At 45.0% G+C, this 21,471-nt stretch overlaps 2 protein-coding genes across 2 annotated transcripts in view; both read right to left on the bottom strand.

Moving 5' to 3' along the window:
* Positions 1-691: 691 nt before the first annotated feature.
* Positions 692-1,894, bottom strand: LOC115340607 (leucine-rich repeat-containing protein 30-like). Its single transcript, XM_030012458.1, has one exon. The coding sequence runs from the start codon at positions 1,508-1,510 to the stop codon at positions 710-712; it is 801 nt and encodes a 266-aa protein (XP_029868318.1). The 5' UTR covers positions 1,511-1,894; the 3' UTR covers positions 692-709.
* A 5,332-nt stretch (positions 1,895-7,226) lies between these two features.
* Positions 7,227-21,471, bottom strand: part of COL22A1 (collagen type XXII alpha 1 chain) — a 239,637-nt gene continuing 225,392 nt past the window's right edge. The window contains exons 58-65 of the mRNA XM_030012461.2: positions 19,344-19,415; positions 17,534-17,569; positions 17,233-17,277; positions 16,754-16,933; positions 14,504-14,570; positions 12,912-13,094; positions 12,486-12,563; positions 7,227-11,532 (exon numbers count right to left, since the gene is read on the bottom strand). Of these exons, the coding sequence (XP_029868321.1) occupies positions 11,345-11,532; positions 12,486-12,563; positions 12,912-13,094; positions 14,504-14,570; positions 16,754-16,933; positions 17,233-17,277; positions 17,534-17,569; positions 19,344-19,415 (849 nt within the window). The 3' untranslated portion in view covers positions 7,227-11,344. The remainder of the gene's footprint in view (positions 11,533-12,485; positions 12,564-12,911; positions 13,095-14,503; positions 14,571-16,753; positions 16,934-17,232; positions 17,278-17,533; positions 17,570-19,343; positions 19,416-21,471) is intronic.

Below are 21,471 nucleotides of genomic sequence, written 5' to 3'. Positions count from 1 at the left end.
GACTGGCACATCAACTCCAGGTCCATGCTGCCTTCAGAGCATGTGACAGCCCTGCACTGAAACTGCTCTTCAGGAGAAGCAGGGTAAGAAATACGCTATGTCCTGCCAAAGCAATGGAGACATCACTTGCATGATACCTTGTGGGACCTGGACACAGGTTGGTTCTTATCCAGAGCCAGATGGAAGCCTGAGCTGACTCAACCTGTGTGTTGGATGTAAAATACCATGGAAAGTAATGAGATTCTGGGCTACCTGAAGCAAAGCCAAATCCACAAGTCAGTATGGCCTTAAACGCTTCCAGAAATCTCAGCCTGCACTTACTTCAGGTCTGGACTCAAGCACTGACCCAGTGTGCAAACAAATAGTAAGAATTATTGCTATTTACATACCACCAGTTGTTTACCTGACTCTATCCTCCCAGACTGGATGTTTGGCTGCAACATCTCCTGAGATATGTCTACACAACTATAAATAACAAAAAGATTATACCTGTCCCTGAATGAATTTTTGAAAGGTATACACCACCGTTCAATACCAGTGTCAAAAAAAAAGACTGCCAGAGAAATCACCTTACAGCAGAGAGGAAGTTTTTGAGCTCCACAGAGTGATTTCACCAGACTTTTCCATCTGAAACACATTTTGCTTTTGCAGTTTTATTTGCACAGAATAAATCCATCTCAGTCAGTTCAAGAGGACTGACAGCGGTTGTCTAGTTTCTCTGAGTCTTATGAAATGACAAGAAATAGTCTCTGATCTCTTCAGGGCCTCTGCTGCAGACTTCAGGGGGAGGACATTCCAGTGGATTCCCCTCAAAATTGCACGAACAGTAGTTGTATCCCCAGTCCAGGTTCACCAGTTCCCCAAAGGTTGCTGGAAGGGACCATAGATGGTTGTTTCCCAACCAAAGGGTGCGCAGTTTCCTTAAAAGACAGACCTCCTCAGGCAGGCTCTCCAGTGAATTGAAGAGCAATAGCAATGTTTCCAGTTTCTCCAGATGCCGAATGCTGGAGGGGATTGTGCCTATTTTGTTGTCACTCACATCCAGAAAGGTGAGGCTCCTCAGCTGGCAGAGGGGTGCAGGCAGCTCGGTGAGGCTGTTGTTGGCCAGGTGGAGGCTGTGCAGCCTTTGCAGTGCCCCCATTTCTGGGGGCAGCGAGCTCAAGCTGTTGTTGCTCAGAGCGAGCCTCTCCAAGTGACTCAAAGTGCCGATTTCGGCAGGGATTTTCTTCAAGTTGTTGGAGTCCACGTAGAGGCAGGTTAGGTTCCTCAGGCGGCTGATCTCTTGGGGGAGCAGCTCCATGCGGTACGTCAGGCAGCTCTCTCGTTCTGGGCTCATCTCCAGGACCTGCAGCTGGTCCAAGCCAAAGACCTGCGCAGGAACCGACACCAGCTCTCTGCCTGAGATCTTGAGTTTCTTCTTCCCTTCATGCTTCGGATCGTGCTCTGTAAGGTACCTCCGGAGTGGATCGGGGCCTGTAGAGGCACATCTGAAAGAGGCGGCTGCATCCATTGTCCCACCAGAACCGTGGCTGGTTGAACAGAGACGATCACTGACGATTTGTTGCACGCTCCACGGGCAACCTCTGAGGTTTTTGGTGGATCAAGGCCCTCCATCAGCTTTCCTCTCTGCCAGGTGCGTTACCAACACACACGCAGAGTGTTTGGGTTGCTCAGATACATCCCACTGAGTAAACGCTTGGCATTCTCACTTGATCAGGTGTTTCCCTTCTGAGTCTGCAGCGTACACAAAACCCAGCTCCTGGGCTATGACGTTGCCTCTCACGGCTGCAGCCAGCGAGCTGGTGGCAAATATCTGTCAGTGTTCAGAAAGTGAAACAGCAGTGCTGTGCCTCTGCGTTTCAGCAGATCGGTTCAAATCTTTGTGTGTAGCTTTCTCCTTCTGGGAGCACCAAGGGTGCCGTTGTCAGAGGAATTCACATTGCTCAGTCCCAAGGGATTGCAATGGAAGCAGATAAAGGACATAGTAAATGGGACAAGACGACAGACTCATAGCTGCTGGCTTGGGAGCTCGGAACCATGAACGCATCCTGTCCTCAGGTCAGTTTGTGCCTTTAACGTTCAGCAAACACAATAAAGAATCAGTTTTGAAATCTGGAAGTCCTTCTCTCTCCTGCTGAGTGTATGAACCCCTGCACCACAGAGATATGGTCTTTCTTGTGCTGCACTTGCTCTGGCATGTTTAAAAGCAAATTTTAATTCCTCACTGGCATAGTTTTTTATAGGACACACATAAAATGCCAGGTTTATCCCAAACCACTCATCACAGCATGCGATATAGAGAGCAGGGCATTTTCCTGGAAGGACAAAATTGTGGGTTTAAAGCCTCAGGCTGAGAAAGCCTACCTCTTTTACTTCATCCTCTAATCCTTAACACTTTCACCTAAAAAGTGCTTAGGACAACCATTTCAAATGCTTTTCATGGAGAGAGGTCTCCACAGCATCCCACAGGCTATTAAAGGTAGAAGACAACACGTTAGAGGTATGGTCTAAGCAGGTCTACCAGGTCAGGTCTTGTGAAGGGGGAGCACGTTAGCTTTGCTTTCCCACCTTGCTCAGTTGTGATCTCCTCAGCCCACGATGGTCCTGAGTTTGCTGGAGCCTGTGTCCCAGCACCAGGGGAGTGCGTAGTCACTCAGATGGGTAGCGAGTGCTGGGAGCTCTCTACCCAGACAATGCTGAGAAGAAGATTTCGGGATCATTGTTCAACCCTCTGAACTTACACTTTAGGTTCTGCTGTTTTTTAACTGGGTTTCACCCTGAAATACAGAATTTCAGGGCTGTTCCATACCAGCTGTTATTCTTAACTTGGATTCAGAGTGCAAATACCAGAACCCTACCGAAATGAAGCCCTGAATTTCCTCCAGATTTATTTTCAGCATCTGTAAGAGACAATTGTATCTTACTTGCCTAGTATCCAGCAGTGTTGTGAGGCTGCTTTGGCATTATAAGCTCCTGGGATGCTGGTGGCTGGAGACAAGCCTGCTGGGTTTCCCGATAGGGACTGCACAAGCTATTGAGCTGGGACTATCACAGCTGAGTATGCAATGGCGTGAGCAGATCCTGGGGACACTGAAAGTGGTTACTCCCATTCTTTAGGGTCATCATTAATGTCAATGGGGTCTGAAGGCTGTGCTAGCTTCATCAAGAAAGGGTGGACATTTTACACAAAAAAGATTCAGCAGAGCTTGAGAAAGTCTAATAGTTGTTCATAAGTAAGTATGGGTACAATAACTTGGAAATACACGTATATCAGAGGTGAATACAGCAGCCAAGCAAAAGTGAGATTTTTCACTTGTAGGGGAAAGTTGCTTTCTACAAATTACAGACCTCACAATTAACCACAAAAATAAGATTCAAAGTTAAACTGAACTCCTGTGAAGAAAGTGCTGAAGAAGTTCTTGAAATGACAGTCATTTCAGACTTGGACAAAATCTATCCCTCATATTACTAAGGGGAAAAATGTGTTTTTAAGAACACATTGTCAAATACGTCTGTCCTGTGAAATAAACTGAATTGCTGTGTGTGCTGCCTTCTGCTTAAACATGCTTATCTCTTCAAATTAAAACCTGAGTCTTTCAGACAGCACATCATGCAGAGCCAAGGCTGTGGTCAGAGAGAGGTTTTTGTGATGTTGGGCAGTGTTCTCCTGTTGCACTTGTTCACACCTTGAGTTTGACCATGGGTTTTCTTTTCCCAAGGTGGCAGGTTCTTTTCTGCTCCATCTTGCAGGACATCCTTCTTCCTGACACTGATCGCTGGCTCATCAGGAATGTCAGAGTATGATTAATGTCCTTCTGTCAAATTGTTCCCTTGTGCTTTCTATATAAGGTTCATGATTCAACATGTAAAATAACAAGAGTGAGCCCATATTTTCAACACATGATCCCCCTACAGACCCAGCAGGATATTCTCATTCTCAGTTCAGACAAACTCCAACAAGAATATTGCCATCATCAATATTCTCGAGTCAAGCTACACAAGTTATTCAGAAGTTAGCCCTTACAGCGAAAATCGGCTTTGTAAAGCAACTCTGAAAACCAGACTCCTGTTCATCATGCCTTCGTGCTTTTCTAATCAGTTGTTCCCATTTCACAAGTCAGAAGACAAAAATCTATGTTTGTGATTTCCAGGTTTAAACCAAATCGATGAAGCTAAGCAGGCTTTCTTTTCTTAATTCAACTTCACCATTTACAAAGGTATTGAAAGAAAAGTCCGGACTCCAACAGACCCTTATTACCCTAGGGATGTCAGGTGCCAAAATCGGGACATAGGAGGCAATTGGGTGGCTGATGCAGAGCCTCTTCCACCAGCAGCACTGGCTCTGCAGAGACAGCAGCAAGGAGGACTCCTCATGGTCTCTGCTGGTTGCTCACCCCTGTACAGGGCTGTAGACCGGGGCAGGAGCCTGCCTTCGCCCCCAGACTGGCTCTATCCCTGTGCTGCTCTTCCTTCCCATGCCATGGAGCAGCAACCTTAACCCTCAGCAGCACTGGACTCCAGCTTACAGAAGCTGAAAGAGGTGGTAGTGGATTTTTTTTTCAGTCTATGTTGTTACTGTTGAGTTAGTGCAGTCATTTTAAGAAAATTTTCCTGTTATTCCCTGGCACAAGGACAGTACAGGTTCATGCCATAACCTTGTCCCTCTCCCTCTGAGCTGCAAGGCTGCTAGTCACATAGCACCCAACATCTCATCATCTGTAACACATACATCCCCACACCAACTCAGTGGGAACGTGAGTCAGTAATGGTGGAAGATAAAAGGCAGCTACCAGAAGACCTTTTTTTCCATTAAGACCTAGTTTATGTCCAGAGTGCTTCAGCTGACTACTTCAGGATGAGCTGAATCGCTCTCCAAGCTCCACAGCTCACATTGGAGCCACAAAAGTGCAGGTGTCATTGCTTGACTCTGAATCTCACTGTGAGAGACTGAGCATGGGATTCAGGTACCTGGACAGACGCATCTTACATCATTGGACATGTGTGGTGGGTTGACCCTGGCTGGATGCTAGGTGCCCACCAAAGCCATTCTATAACTCCCTTTCCTCAACTGGACAGGGGAGAGAAAATATAACAAAAGGCTTGTAGGTCAAGATAAGGACAGGGAGAGATCACTCGCCAATTATAGTCATAGGCAAGACAGACTCAACTTGGGGAAAATTAATTTATAGCCAATCAAACCAGAGTAGGGTAATGAGAAATAAACCAAAATCTTAAAACACCTTCCCTCCACCCCTCCCTTCTTCCCAGGCAGAGCTTCACTTCCAGGTTCTCTACCTCCTCCCCATCAGCAGCTCGGGGGATGGGGAATGGGGGGTTGCGATCAGTTCATCACACATTTCTGCTGCTCCTTCCTCCTCATATTCTTCCCCTGCTCCAGCGTGGGGTACGTCCCATGGGAGACAGTCCTCCACAAACTTCTCCAACCTGGGTCCTTTCCATGGGCTGCAGCTCTCCACGAACTGCTCCAGCGTGGGTCCATTCCATGGTGTGCAGTCCTTCAGGAGCACACTGCTCCAGCGTGGGTCCCCCGCGGGGTCACAAGTCCTGCCAGAAAACCTGCTCCAGCGTGGGCTCCTCTCTCCATGGGGCCACAGGTCCTGCCAGGAGCCTGCTCCAGCACAGGCTTCCCACGGGGTCACAGCCTCCTTCGGGCATCCCCCTGCTCCGGCGTGGGGTCCTCCCCGGGCTGCAGGTGGAGATCTGCTCCCCCGTGGACCACCCTGGCCTGCAGGGGGACAGCCTGCCTCACCAGGGTCTTCCCCACGGGCTGCAGGGGAATCTCTGCTCCGGCGCCTGGAGCACCTCCTCCCCTCCTTCTGCACTGACCTGGGGGTCTGCAGGGCTGTTTCTCTCACATGTTCTCACTCCTCTCTCCAGCTGCTGTTCCACAGCAGTTTTTCTTCCCCCTTCTTAAACCTGTTCTCCCAGAGGCACTACCACCGTCGCTGATGGGCTCGGCCTTGGCCAGTGGCGGGTCCGTCTTGGAGCCGGCTGGCATTGGCTCTGTTGGACACGGGGGAAGCTTTTAGCAGCTTCTCACAGAAGCCACCCCTGTAGCCCCCCCAGCTACCAAAACCTTGCCATACAAACCCAATACAACATGATACTTAATCTCCCCTAGGGTCACCCTCTGCAGATCTGGAAAGACTCCCCTAGGTCCTATATCGTATCTGCCAGTCCCCTGTTGGTGTCTCTGGCACCCAAGACATTGTCAGATGGTGATACCCAGCCATGCCTAGGCATCAAGTCCTGCTCCAGAAGCTGCCAAAATGCAATCTATAGCAGGGCAGAGCTTGGCCAGTTTCCACATGTATTGGATTTGCGTGGTAGCAAGGGGAGGGGGAGGAGGTGCTCCAGGCGCCGGAGCAGAGATTCCCCTGCAGCCCGTGGGGAAGACCCTGGTGAGGCAGGCTGTCCCCCTGCAGCCCAGGGAGGTCCACGGGGGAGCAGATCTCCACCTGCAGCCCGGGGAGAGAGGACCCCACGCCGGAGCAGGGGGATGCCCGAAGGAGGCTGTGACCCCGTGGGAAGCCCGTGCTGGAGCAGGCTCCTGGCAGGACCGGTGGCCCCGTGGAGAGAGGAGCCCACGCTGGAGCAGGTTTTCTGGCAGGACTTGTGACCCCGTGGGGGACCCACGCTGGAGCAGTTCGTGAAGAATTGTAGCTTGTGGAAAGGGCTCATGTTGGAGAAGTTCATGGAGGACTGTCTCCCATGGGAGGGATCCCACGCTGGAGCAGGGGAAGAGTGAGGAGTCCTCCTCCTGGGGAGGAAGGAGCGGCAGAGACAACGTGTGATGAACTGACCTCAACCCCCATTCCCCGTCCCCTTCACTGCTAGTGGGGAGGAGGCAGAGAATTTGGGAGTGAAGCTGTGCCCGGGAAGAAGGGAGGGGTGGGGGGAATGTGTTTTAAGATTTGGTTTTATTTCTCATTACCCTACTCTGGTTTGACTGGCAATAAATTAAGTTAATTTTCCCCAAGACGAGTCTGTCTTGCCCGTGATGGTACTTGGTTGAGCGATCTCTCCCTGTCCTTATCTCAAACCACGAGCCTTTCGTTATATTTTCTCTCCCCTGTCCAGCTGAGGAGGGCAGCAATAAAGCGGCTTTGGTGGGCACCTGGCGTCCACCCAGGGTCAACCCACCACACCACATTAAAAGACTGAGCCATGAGTAAACTCTATTTTCTTTTTTTCTTTTTTTTTATATGTAATTTAGTTTTGTTTTGTTTTTTTTTTTTTTTAAATTGCACAGAATGTAAAAGCTGTGATCATCTCCCAGCCAGTTTTGTGGTCAGAGCACAGAGCTTAGGCTTAGCTGCTACAACATTTTTATTGTCTCTCTGGAAAAAACCACAAATTTATTTTAGTTCTGAACAGAGTAGTCTTGCTTTGATTACACATTTCCAAATACACATGTAGAACAGAGTTCAGCCTTACACAGTTTAATTATCCCATATTAACAACAAGAGGTGGGAAAAGGACAGCTCAGAAAAACAGCATCATAAGGCTGTGCTGAGAAGAGCCACTCACAAGTGGCAAAAAAGGAAAATAATTGATTCCTGCTACAGCTTCCAAGCAGCAGCTAATTCAAAACTGTTTAGAAAACAAGTATAAATTGTTAAATAATTCAACACACAAAAATATTTTCCCCAAATGATGCTGTTGTTTTGTTTTGTTTTTTAATTTATTTATTTGACAGGCAAAAATTTTAATGGAATAATGGTCTGTTTGCTATAATTGCAATAATTTATACACTTAAAAACAAAACAAAAAAAAACCCCACAGTGATGCCATAACCCCCCTGTGTCATTAGCACCTTTTTAATATGCAAATAATACATAGTGTGGCTTTCTATTGCAATTTTAACAGTATATCCTCTCTTACAACAGGACCAGCCAAAAAAAAAAAAAAAAATCCAACAAAAATATCAGGGTACTCCTGGGTTTAAACCTCAGACTCAGTGAACAGACTTCAGGGTGATGTACCAACCACTCTGTTGCAGAGACAGGAACACTTGAGATGCAAAAGCCACAGCTCTCCCTTATTCAAGAGCAGTTAGAGGAGAGGCCATCAGCACTGTCCCTGTCCTATCTGCCACCTCCCGCCTGCACGGTCACCTTGCAAGATGCTGGACAGACAACACACGTCTGCTTGTCACCTTCTAGCACATACAGTCACCTGCTCGGGCACAGAGGCATCTGCATTTTCTGGAGGGCAGCTTCTGACCATGCCCAGGGCTGGACCTGTAGGTTTACTGTCTGCCCAGATGGCAGATCTAATTTGGAAAGTAATCTCAGGCCACGTTTCCAAAGACGGCAAATACCCATGAACAGACTGAGGCAAAAACTGTTGCAGCTTTTGGTGTATGAGCTTGCAGGGCAGAAATCCTGCAAATACACCCTCCTCTCTTACTTTTTACTGCAGGTGACTTTTTAAGCACATTCACATAGGGCTTGCTTCTGTAAGAGGTGGCAGCTATAGAAACCTCCCTTTGATGACTATACCCATAGAAACTGGGTGGCTATAAGCACAGGTCTTGATCTGGGTCTGCAGCGTGTGTCTCGTACTCCTCTCACTACCAACGGATGATGCTTGGTAAATGCCATTTAACTGGCTGGAGAGAAAACGAGATTTAAGAAAAAGCAGGGAAATGGCACCCACTGAATTCAGGGCACAGAGACAGTCTGGGGTGTCTCAAGGAACAGACTGAACAGACAACCATATGCTAGGGAATATGCTGGAGCAAAGGGAATTAGGCTGCATCCCCTTCTCCAGGTGGAGAAGCTGCAGAGCCGTAGTCTGTGCCTAACCCATGCAGATTTTAATTGCAATTAAAGATACAGGAGTGTCTCTCATGTTCCCAACACAGACTCTTGGCAATGGCTCCAACAGACATTCAAATGAAAGGGTTATGCAAAAAAACCCCTAGATCTCCTTCAACTAGATACTACGGCACCATCTCACCCATTGGGGGTTGGAATATATGAGCTCTAAAGGTCCCTTCCAACCCAAACTATTCTATGATCTCACAGGGTTGAAAGACCCTGAAATTTGTTTAACAGAACATCATTATGTATCTACCCTTTGCATAGTGCACTGGAGTGTATTAAAGTCTATGCCATGCGTGGCACATGCAGACACACATAAGAGACAATCTACAGAGGCTGAGAAGTCAGCGTCATGACAGGAATTAAATGTCATATTAACATGGCCCAGTTATCATGTTTGACCTCCATAAAACCTACTCATTGCAATCACATTTATTCAAAATGATATCTCGTGCCATGTTGGGAGGTATCTCCCTCTTGTGTAGAAAACCTGTTCTGCTTCACCACTGGAGGGATGAAATCTGACTCAGTCCGGACTAGGAAAAATGGTGCTGTTAAATACAGTGTGATCAACATTCTTGCTTAATACTGAAATATCGCAAGCTGACCTAAGATGCAGTACAGTAACAGATATACCATTGAGAGTTACTTAAAAGTGTAAGCTTTTCCCTTCATGATATTTTCACTTTGATTGGTCTTTCCATAGCAAGAAACACAGTAAAATCAAATCAAAGAGTTTATTTGCATAAGAAAAAGCAAAAATAGCACCACTGAGAGCTACACAGTAAAGACTTTGTTTAACCCTGGCATTTGAACATGTTATTTAATTTCATTTTTCAGTAAAGAAGAGGCAAATTTTATCTGCTACTGGGTGAGAAAAAGACTCCAAGGCTGGCAAATGGTTATCTCTGGGCTTTAGCAGTGGGGTCTGATTCTGGGGTGGTTATAGACAGCTGTGGCTTATGCTCGGCTTAGCCAGCTTGGAAGCACCATGCCATACGGTGAACGTGCCAGCAGGGCTGGGTGCCTATTTTACATCTACAAAAGACCTGATGAGATTTCCAAACACATTCAACACTTAGTGCCTGTGTCAGGTTCATTACTCCCATCTCTCAATACAAACTGCTTTGTGCAGAAGAGTTTTGAAAACACAGCTGCTTTGCTGGCTGGCGTGTATGTCCGAGGCCTGATCACCTCTCAGATCCACACTTTTGTGGGTGGTATTGTCTTGGTCAGAGAGTTAAACTCACAAATGGCCTACTGTGAAGGTCTTTTCAGACTCCATCTCCTCTTTACTTTCTCTTTGCATTCTCAAGTTCATTTTGGCAATTAGTCAATAAGGGAAAAGGGACAGTGTCTGACTTTTTGTTTTCACCCTCAAACAAAATTTCCTCTGGGTTTCTGAAGACCTCTTTGCTCTGACCCTTTCAGCAGAGACCAACCTTCTCCTAGACCAGCCCGCAACTTCTCACCTCCACTCTAAAACATGACGCTGTCAACTTATAATCATAGCGAATCATCCAAAACGGTGAAGTTGGGTCACATTTGGCTTCCTGAGATTTTTAATGCCAGGTGATCTTGTCTGCTGCTCTGGCTGATTTTTGGGTGAAGCAGTGGTAGGGAGCTGTGTGTGCGCTATCAACGAAAAAGGGATTTGGCATCCCTGAGCCAATGGAGGACAGCATTGTGGCTTTTTGCAGAGGCATCTCCCTGACAGAAGGAAATTAAGCTCCAGCTGGTAGGACCAAACCCTCCAAGTACTGAAGTTCTTGCACAGGGAGCAGTGAGAAGGTTTAGGTCATCCCTGTAGTCTCGTCAGGCCTTACTGTGACATCCCACATGGTCCCATAAAAAGTAGCTCCTATAGGATACAGATTCACTTATGGGCAGAAGAACACTAAATTTAATCGGGTATTTCTGGAAAACACACATTGGCTGTTCATAACTTGTCTGTTCATTGTGAGCTGAATGTACTGGAGACCTGTTCCCCAGCTTTGGCATGGCTTTGCCTTCCTCCCCTCCATGTGGATGGCAGATAGCACCAACAATCCTGCGATTAGCCTGTGTCTCACCGTTAATGCCTGGGACTGCACAGTGCAGGATTTTATTTCAGTTTCAAGGGTGACGGGTAAAGCTTTGGAAAGAATTAACCAGATAACAGACAAAAATTTTGGCATTGGAATGGTTTTGCATAAACAGCTACACAATGCATCGATACTGTATGCTCTTCAAAAGAGGAAAAAACCACTTATTTTTAATGTTGTAATATGCCCTGATGTTAGAGAAAACAAAACCAAGTTCACATATCACATCAAAGATAATAATAATAATAATAATAATTATTATAATTCATAAAAATAATCTGACCGACCGGCAGCATTTGTTGGCTTTAGAAGGCCTCCCACGAAAGAAACACAACTGAAGACATCTGAGAGCTCTTGGCAGGCGTGATGAATTCAAGTTTTAAAAACAAGTCTGGGGATACTCCCTGCATGCTAGGGCCCTTTGACGTTGGCGGGTCTGGCAGCCAAGCTTGCATAGTAAGCGCACTGAGTGGGGTCACACTGTCCGTTGGCTCCTGGAGGTCCCTGTGGACCCGTGAGACCAGGTACACCAGCTTCTCCCTGAGGGCCGGGTGGTCCTGGCATCCCATCTTTGGCATAGCCAGGCTCCCCTGGGAGGCCTAAAATAAAAACAGAATGTCCTTGGTGAGTGACACCCCCAGGGTGCAGTACTCAGCAGCATAATATCACAGGAGATGGTTTTGCTGCCAAACTGGGATGCAGGCATGGGCTTCCACAGACTTGGGTCTGGCTTGTATGTATCTACAAGGATGTGACAAGTGTGTCTTCTCTGAAAGAAAGATTTTCACCCCCTATGGCACTCTTGGGCTGCACAATTCTGCTATGGCTGCTCTTCCTCTATCACCACGTTGAAGTTGTGCAGCCGCATGACCCAGCTAATGACATATAGTCCTCATAGAGAGGAGGTGAGGATGGGAAAGCTTGAGGCAAGAGCCATCTTTGGGAGATAACTCATTGGTACAAAGCATAGTGGGTCCATTGTTATTTTAAGGCAATGCAGGGCCAGTATGCCAAATGCAGACCATGGAGTTATGAAGGCTTCCCATAGTTTCCTCCCCTGAATAAAGCAGGGTGAAGGCAAAATTGGTCAATGGCTCCTAATTTCAAATTAGAAACAAAATATATTTTCTGCTTCTTTGTCAGCAAAGGTAAAGCATGAGCTGTATGCCTGAGGCATAGGTGTTGGGTATGACCTTTATAATATCTGAAGCTGCCTGGACCTCTGGGTTCAGCTTGGTCACAACAAGATTCTGGCAAATGCAGATAGGACACTTCACAGTGTACCTAGTAATTAAAGCTTCACTTTGGATTTGTCCCAAAGGTCAGCTAACCTAGCTGTTACTGAGATGGATCATTATACCTGTCAACCAGGCTGAAGAAACAAAGGTGGCCAGATATGATGCTAGTGATGTATTTCTTCCCTTTGGGCCACTTTCTACAGAAATTGTGTATGCCATATTTATGTTATCCTGATCGTCTAACATGGCAGAGACCTGTGTCCTTGCAGCAGTTCTGAGTGATGTGTTTTGGGGGGTGTTCTGAATAAACACACCTGGAATTCCTGGAGGACCTACTTCCCCTCGTTGGCCAACGCCAGTGTCTCCTTTCTCACCCTTTGCTCCTCTTTCTCCTGTAAAGAGGAAAAGAAAAATAATGAACTGATGAACATTATCTATGGAACTAAAGAATCCACACTGAAGCCAATATATTTGCTAAAAATAGTTCCTAATTCTGGCCAGTCCTCTGAGATGGGACGTTAAGTGGGAATAAAGACTTGCCCTCATCCGATTCTGGCCAGAGATGGAACACACCAGCAATTGCTGGTCGCATTTACAACCTCTGGTTCAACAGACTGACACTGCTTCTAACACATGCATTTTGAGGACCACTTAGATGCTACTAACAGCAGAGGTGGACACCAAAGTGTGGTGGACACATCCCTTTATCAGACTGCCCAAACACACCAAGTTCCACTCACCTTTGGGACCAATCGGTCCAGGTGGCCCTTCAGAGCCAGTCTGTCCGGGCCGGCCAGGCTCTCCCGGAGGGCCAGTTCTTCCTGGGAGTCCTTCCTTCCCAGGGGGACCAGGAGGTCCTGGTCTGCCATGGGACGCTTTTACATGTGCAGGCTGTATCTGAGCCAGGAGATAGGCTAACTTTACTGTGAAGAGAGGGAAATGGGTTTGTCAGACTAGAAGGTCAGTGCTCTAAGAGATGGAGGACCCAGAACCAGTGGCCCAGTAAAGTCCAAGTATTGTCAGATCAATTTTTCAGGGCCACCCATTTGTTGTCCCCACACAATCCTTCCCCATAAACGATGATGGTGCCTTCCTGACCCTCTCTAAATTATTTAAACCTCATCTCTCAGTAGCTTTAAACTTCTCCTAAATTTCATACTTAATCCTAAACACTTCTCTCATCCTCTGTTCCTTGTCCACCAAGGATCTGAAATGTCCTTTCCTTTAGCTGTGCAGCTGGTGGATTTCTGTCAAACTGGAATCATTGCTGCTCTGAAAAGGAGAGCCTACTTCCACTGCTTCTGCTACACAGAGCGAGAAGCTACATGGCTGCTCTGTAGGAAGAAAGCTTACTTTTCTTGTTCTGGGCTGTTACACATGTGAAGTTAAAGCTAATGTACCCATCTCTGGCTGTGAAGTCAGAAACTAACTAAGGCAGCTCCCTGCGTCAGCATATTTTCCAATTTCCAAGCAGGCACATTGCTTGCCACTTCCATATTAAGACCCTGAACAGCCTAGAGAGCTCTTAAGACATACTCAGCATCACAAAAACATCCTACAGAATAGAAGGAGAAGGGTTTTCTATCTTCTTTTCATTGATCCAAAATCTTGAATGCTTTTAGATTGACATGGAATTTGAAGTCTGAGAGTGTGTAAAAAAAAATCCTTCAAATAAATCACCCCACTGAACCATGATCTTTAGCATGGAAGAAAATAACTGCAGCTCTGTGTCAGCTGCTCCAAGAGCTGTGTGAGAAGAAGCACTACAGCTCGGCATTTCACTGTAGATGGGGTCAGTAGTGGTCTGCAGTTCACGTACTTTGAGAGAAGCAGCAGCCCACAGACACTCCACTCCCTCTTATACTGATGAGTATCAAATGTCACAGCCAGAAATCAGGAACATTTCTTCTCCAGCTGGGACCTCAAAAGCAAATGTATGTCCTACTCTGATTACTTTCTCTTCTAGAGCCCCAAAGTAATCTGCTGCAATTTGTATCTTCTCTTGTCCTACCATGTCAGCTCAGGCATCTGCAGGAATGAGTCTGCAGCAGAGCTGTGCTGGTAGCAAAAAGCCATGAGGTCCTTACCACAGGCAACGAATGGCCTTGGGTTGAAGAAGGGAGAAAGCCCTTGTGTTATTGCTGGGAACATCAAGCTTGGGGAACGGTACAGCTTGCTAAGTGCATTTCATTTTACACATTCGTCCCTCCAGGCAGGCTTATTGCAACATTGCCTTCCATAAGCAGGAGAGGTTCAGGTCCCACCACAGCTATGGAAAGTACCTTTCATATTCTCAGATATATCTTCCAGCTTCCCCAAGATGATTACATACCATCTAGCTGCTTGGCTAACTCCTCTTGGATGAGCCTTCTCAAAGTCTCTAGAGATGGGGGTTCCCCCTAGAGAGTAATAATCACAGCAATAACAAGACATAATAATCACAGCCAGGGGACGTGCAAATTAAACTCTCCACAACGGGCTTAGCGGGTTGCATTTCATCACTCACAGCATACACAGGGCTGCAGGGACTGCCTGAAAGAAGAATGTAAAGGGACTCAAAACATCCACGATTCCCAACCTGCTGGCAAGCCATGGGCTTAACAGTGTAAGCAGGGAGCCTGGTCAGAGGGCGCAGTTGGGACACTGAGAAAATCTCCCTCCTATACAACTCATAGGAGAAGTAGTAGAAATCAAACCAGGAGACATTCTCTGCCCTACTAGATCATAGTGGAAAGCCTACCTCATTTTTCAGCATTGCACATTTCCTTGCAGAAAGAAGCATGCGTGCCCCCAGGGTAGTTAAGGTGGGGATCTAGACTTGCTGTAAACACTCATACTGGATGCATTGCCTGCCCACAAGCCTTATCTCAGGGAGCAGAAGCCAGTTTACACATGTGATACCCATTCTTCCAAACATGTGCAAGGTTCTGCCTGATTTCACACTGTTTAATGGAGACAGGGGATGTGGCTGCCTGGCCTTGGTCCCCTACCCAGCCTCCAGGGGAATCTCCTCTCTCAGCTCTTTTGTGCGACCTTGCTGTTGAACAACTGTAATAGCTGTCAAAACTCAAAGCTATGTGAACAACTCTGGATGATGCAAGTGAAAAAATGATGAAAGCAGTTTTGGTAGGTGGAAGGAGAATTTTTTAGGTTGTGGCTTTCCATGAAAATAAAAAAAGTGGTTTTAGGGGAACTAGACTCTTGTCTTTGCATAAACTCAAAAGAAAAAATGTAGCTATATTTCAAAAATAAACCATTTTGAACCAAGATCAAATGCTGTCCTTTGTAAATCACAAAGTGAGATGTTTCACTTGAAATACAGTTTTCATTTTTTGGCTAAAATTATTCTTTGAATTTCTGCCAGTTTTGAAAATACTTCTGGTCAACCTGAAGACTGCATTCTTTTGTGTATGAATTATTTGCATGAAAGTGTGGCTTTTCCCTCACACCTACCCTTTCAACATACAAGGATGCAGTCTGTGTCCTCTATGTTTATGAAAACCTCATGAGTTCTTCTGAATCAGAAGTTATTCTTCATTAAGAAATGTAGATTTTATTAAATAGCTAAGAGACATTTCAATTTTAACCAATGACATTGCTGATAAGTACAGAGTTGGTCTATCTGCTGCCTTCTTCCCAATACAAATTTTGCATGACAAAAAGATGTGTTTGTTGGTGACAAAAGAAACAATTTTGTCATTAAGTACTAACCATTTGTGACGCTCTTAGTGAATAGCCCAGTAAGTAAACATGATTGTGGAACATACTTTGAAGGCTTACAAATTATCTTTTCAAGTTTTAACCCTGTTAGTTTCATTAAGTCTCCATAATCATCACTGGATTTCATCAGTCTCTGTGTTGTTGTGACACACAAAGAAATGCTTTGTCTAAAATTTACCCAGCTTTTACATCAGAGATTATTTCACTGTTTATTTCCCTCCGAGGTAATCTCAAATTCATCCTCAGGATGGGCATAGCAGATTCACTAGTGTTGGTAGTTTTTCTCATTCTTCTACATACATTACCCTCAGGCACTCTCAGTAGCGAGATTGTTTCCCGTTAGAAAAAAAAAAAAAAAAAGAGAATATTAAACAAAAATAGGATTTCATGAATTCTGATGAGCTGACTCCAGGATTTCCAGGAATAGAGCAGTGACCTTTCCACGGCTCAGCATTTTGTCTCTCATAACAACCAGCAGCCGAGGAAGGCGTAAGACCTCTGTATGAAATGCTACACATTAACACCCTTATAGAAAGAAGCTTTTTCAGACTCCAGACTCATGGCCACAGTCATATGACCAGATTTAGGCTTTTAGGGGTATAAGGTGTCAGGGACTGGCCACCCTGGCTATACGTCTGGATTGCTCAGGTCTCTTGAAATTCAATCCAACACCCCCACAACACTTCCCTGAGATATGCTATAGCTCACCTTTTTATGTATCAAGAGATAAAAACGCTGCCTCCCCATTTAAAACACACACTTGCTCTGGTTTCTATCAGCCTTACTGTAATCTTAGGTACTTTTCTGATCACACACCGTGGCAGTAAAATTACTGTACAAAGCCCTTCTCTGGCAATCTTACCCTTGGTCCTGGAAATCCCGGCTGTCCTGGAGGACCAGGAGGTCCAACTTGCCCAGTGTCTCCTGGGGGTCCGTGGGGACCCATCAGTCCTGGATGGCCTTTGTGACCAGGTATCCCAGGATCACCTGGAGGGCCCTTTTCTCCTTGAGGGCCTTTTTCGCCTTTGATGCCAGGCTCTCCCTAAGTGAAAAAACTGACATTACCGCCGCAAAATAAGAGGCAAACTTCTGATTTCCAAGCATAGCGAAACACAAACAGCTGAGCTGGCAGTTACTGAATACAACATCTGGTGCATTACAAATGATCCACAAATTATTACTGACGGAGAATGATTAAAGAGAGGGCTGGGAGGGTGGGAAGCACGGCAGATCTCTACAGGCCATGCTTCATTCTTGAATGACCCTTCCCCCAGCCCCTAACTTAAAACAGCCCTCTTTATTTCAACATAATGAAATAACTAATAATATTCTCCAACCTACCCTCTCTCCTTTGGAGCCAATTTCACCTGGTTTCCCTGGTGCACCCTGCAACAAAATAAGGCTGAGCATTAAAGAACTATCCATAATAACAGTACATAATAAAGCGCATGCCTTTGCAATGATTCTTGTGACCTGGGGAAAATTTATTTCCTTGTCAGTCCCACAGATTTCTGAGAGCTGTTTGCTTTCAAATATCAACAACTCAAGAAAAAAATGAATTTGTTGCAACCCAGGTAGCATCCTTGATGTTTTTTTCCCAAGACATCAGCCCTACTTTGAAACAACTGGGAATTTAACTCACCTCTTTTCCGGGAGGACCTTTCTCTCCTGGTTCTCCCTGAGAGATACAGAGAGTGAATTTAGCACCACACTGCAATGAGTAGGAAGGAAGACCCTACCTAATAACCACGAGTCTTGTTTTCTGTTTAGAGCCCAAGTTTTCTGCTACACAGCAGCAGGTTTGGATGACTTATCCTTATCCTACTGCTGTAGGTCATTCCTGGAAAGACACATCCGACTATTTAGAAAGCATTTTTTAATAAAGCTGCATACCGTGTAAATGTAAATAACACGAAGTCATTTCTAACAAACCAGCTGAGAGCAAGACAGATGTTTCATTGAAAGTGTGTTCCTGCTTTCGATACATTTCATTCCTTTTTCTTACAGACATTTCACAAAGCTTCGTACATTTTACTTGGGCTGGTTTAGTTTAAATAGTGTCAACGTTATACCCGTAGCAGTCTAAAGATGTAAGGGAAGTACATTTTTTAAGTAGAGGTACCATCTTGTACTACACCAGCTGAGATAATGGATGCAGAGCCAGTGATAAAGCAAGTTTGAGCCTGAAAGCTTGCCTGTTTTTGAGAACTATATTAAATAACCTCAATTTGGACAAGCACCTTATTAGGATTTTTTTCTATAGTGTGCATTTATAATGTCATAATTAGGCAATACAATTTTGCATTTTAGCATTTCAATGAAAAAAACGTCACTGCAGTCCTGAAGCACACTGATAAAGCAAAACAGACATTAAACTAGTTATTGCTAAAATTCTGCCCACTTTCCCATATCATGAATGGAAGGATTCATCTTTATAGTCTATTTACAATCCACACATGTGATCATATCTATAATGTGTGCGTGCAGGTGGAATTTTTCCCATAACCTGGAAACACATATAACATCTTTGACAGTGCTAGCATCTACACATGTATGCATGAGTAATATAACTAATCACAGATGTGTAATCGCATCAGCTCCAAATTAGGCAGCATCAGACTCACTTGACTATTCCTTAGGGCCACTTTAGTTTTAAATGGCCACCACGTTTGCTGCTTTAAATTAATTTTCCAGAGAAATATTTTCTTCTCCTCTTTTCATCACAAAACTCCCATTCCAATTATAAAAAAAAAAAAAAAAGGAAAAAAGAATCATCCTGTGGAAGATTCAGCTCTGCTAGATTCACATGAAAACCTTTCAAGCCTCATTTTAAGTCACAACAGAGCTAGAAACAAAAATATTTAACTCACATTTACTTTTTCCATCCTTTTAGTGGAATGTAACATATTTTACTTATCTTGGAAGGGCTAAAGATATTGGATTTCAAGGCCGTGATATTTTCACATTTATAGGTATTGTTTTAGATCACTTTGGGAGATACATGAATGCTTTAATTTCAATGTATATCTGTTGCTGGTAACAAAGGAATTTTCCTTGGAACAGCAAATATGAGAAATACCTATATTATTATCAGCACTTAAAATTTCCCTATTTAGCCCTTCTGGGGTTCACACAGAGATATAGCCTGAGAACTTAAATACCCCATACCCATATTAAGAAGACTATTGAACCAGTCCGATTAATGCACACATTATCAGGGCTGACTGACAGGTACCAGCTCAGTAAATGAGATTATGTATGTTTGTCCATATGAAAAATGCTATTTTTGCAGTCCAGTTTCCTTTGGAAGTAAAAGTGTATGGCTTCTGGATCTGTCAGATCTCCTGGTTATGTTTTTTTACCTAATTAAAGATGACCATGTCCTATCTTCATCAGCCCAACATTTAAAAGCAGGTAATTAGTGGGTCTAATCCATCCCCAGACATACTTACAGGCGGTCCTCTGGGTCCTACGAAGCCAGGGAGTCCCGGGCTGCCATTTTCTCCTTTATTTCCTTTAGGACCCTTAGGACAGAAATGAGACAGACACTAGCGCCCTTTCTCCAACATCTCTTTTCCAGAGCATGCATTTACAGATACATTGGAACTGGGAAATTTCACGGTAGCAGCAGGACTCCCAAAATTGACAAGGAAAGGAAAAACAAAGTCATTTAGAAAAGCAGAGTGCAAACACCACACTTGCATTATTAATAAGCTGTGCGGGGTCCCTGTGAAAAGACGAAAAGGAAGTGACAATTATGGAAGTGACAGGAGGTATGTTCAGCGGCTATTCTGGCGCTGCATGGTTTTTAAGGTGGTGTTGCAGAGTGGAAATGCTGTGATGGGCGCCGACAGGGAAACAGTGCAGGTGGTCATACTGCTCAAATCTGAGAATACAACCAACAGGCAGCTACTGAGTTGCTCTTTTGCCTTTATTTCCAGGTTCAATTTAAAAAATGTCTGCCTTTTACTTATCTCTTGTGATATTCTGCCAAACTATCATTTTTCTTACAGATCAGGGCAGCTTAAATGACAGTTCATGATACAGAGCCATTTCACATACACTTCTGATTTTTTTTTACTCTTCTTTTAACCTTTTCTTTCACAACTTTTCCCCCTACCTTCTGATTCAGAACATATCCTTTTTTCTTCTTAGACTAAAACTTGTCTTCATTTTAAGCCCATCTTGTGTAAAGTGAGCACCAACGGATCTGACAGGCGCAAAGCACATGGCTTTCAGTATGCAATCAGCCCTGGAGATTTCAGGGGCTGGGCTGTATTGCTGCGTGCAGGCTTAGCATGAGCACTGTGAATTGGGATGGGCGCTGTCAAACAGCAGATGCAAAAGGAGAAGGCTCCTGGCAGGTTTTACCTTGTGATTACAAGTTGGCAATGGTGAAGGTGGAAAAAAAACCCCTTATTGCCACGATAACCTTTCTCGCTTCTCCTTTTTTTTCAAAATAGAAATATAATATATTGGCTTGTCACACCACATTGTGAAGGAAATTAGTGCATTTCCAGACAAGGCTGGAAATAAATGGATTCGTGTACAGCACAAGGAAATACTTCCCATAATAACCTTTATGAAAGTGAGAGGATTCATTTTAATGACAGAGGACACTGATGAGATGACTGTCTGTTCTGCTGACCAACACTGTCTCATTGTTTCCATTTTCTCATCCATCTGACTTTATCCTTTTTCAATCTCTTATGTTATTTTTGGACTCTAAATCCTCTGGAGCAGATACTGCTGTAGTTCTGTGTTTGTGCAGGAAGGTGCCTGGTGAGTCCCCAGGTCACTAGCTGACTGTCTAGGTAATGTGATAACATGATGATTATTAAAAAATAACCCCCATTTGGCACTCACAGGGCATCCCAAAGCCACAGTGGCCTGTTGAAGAAGGCCAGAAGCCCAAAAAGCAGTAACAGGAGTTGGGAACAGGGGTGGGCGTGATGAGAAGAAATTAAAGTTGAAAAGGCAACAGTGGGGATCCACGGGGTAAGAAGCAATGGCAATAGTGCCAGGAAGGTAAGAAGAAGTTTTGTCAAGGAGAAGAAAGCTGTAGCACCTATTCTTGGCTGCAGAAAGGCTGCGAGACTGCCCCACCCCTGCCCCACCTGTATTTGTGAGTTATAACCTCCCCGTGCAGAAAGGTGTTACTTGCTTCCCTGTGACCACTTAGGAGGAGACATCCCTGCAGCAAAGCAATACATGCTCAGGGCACAAGTCTGTGGTGAGGCTGAGGTTGCTTTATGGCATTGAAAGGGCCACAAAGGAGTGAAGTCCTGCTGCAATTTTTCAGATTTCTCCTGCTATGCCTTTGTTTCTATCTGAATCTAACAGCCCAGCAAGCTGTAACGTCTAGGTGGACAAAGAGAGGGAAGAGCCCTGCATTGTAATAGATGCTACTGGACACAAAAATACATTTGCATGGATTTGCTGAATCCTGAACAATTTTCAGCACCAGAACAGAGAAAAAAAAAAAAAACAAAAAAACAGCTCCTCACTGTCCTCCTTACAGCTCTTCATTACCATGCTGTTCTTCCACACAGGATGGTCCCAGGGGGGTTTTATTCTGCT

This window comes from Aquila chrysaetos, chromosome 4 (genome assembly GCF_900496995.4).
Source record: "Aquila chrysaetos chrysaetos chromosome 4, bAquChr1.4, whole genome shotgun sequence".
NCBI classification, from domain to species: domain Eukaryota; kingdom Metazoa; phylum Chordata; class Aves; order Accipitriformes; family Accipitridae; genus Aquila; species Aquila chrysaetos.
Note: the sequence above shows the minus strand (reverse complement) of the source record. Positions and strands in the feature narration are given on the sequence as shown.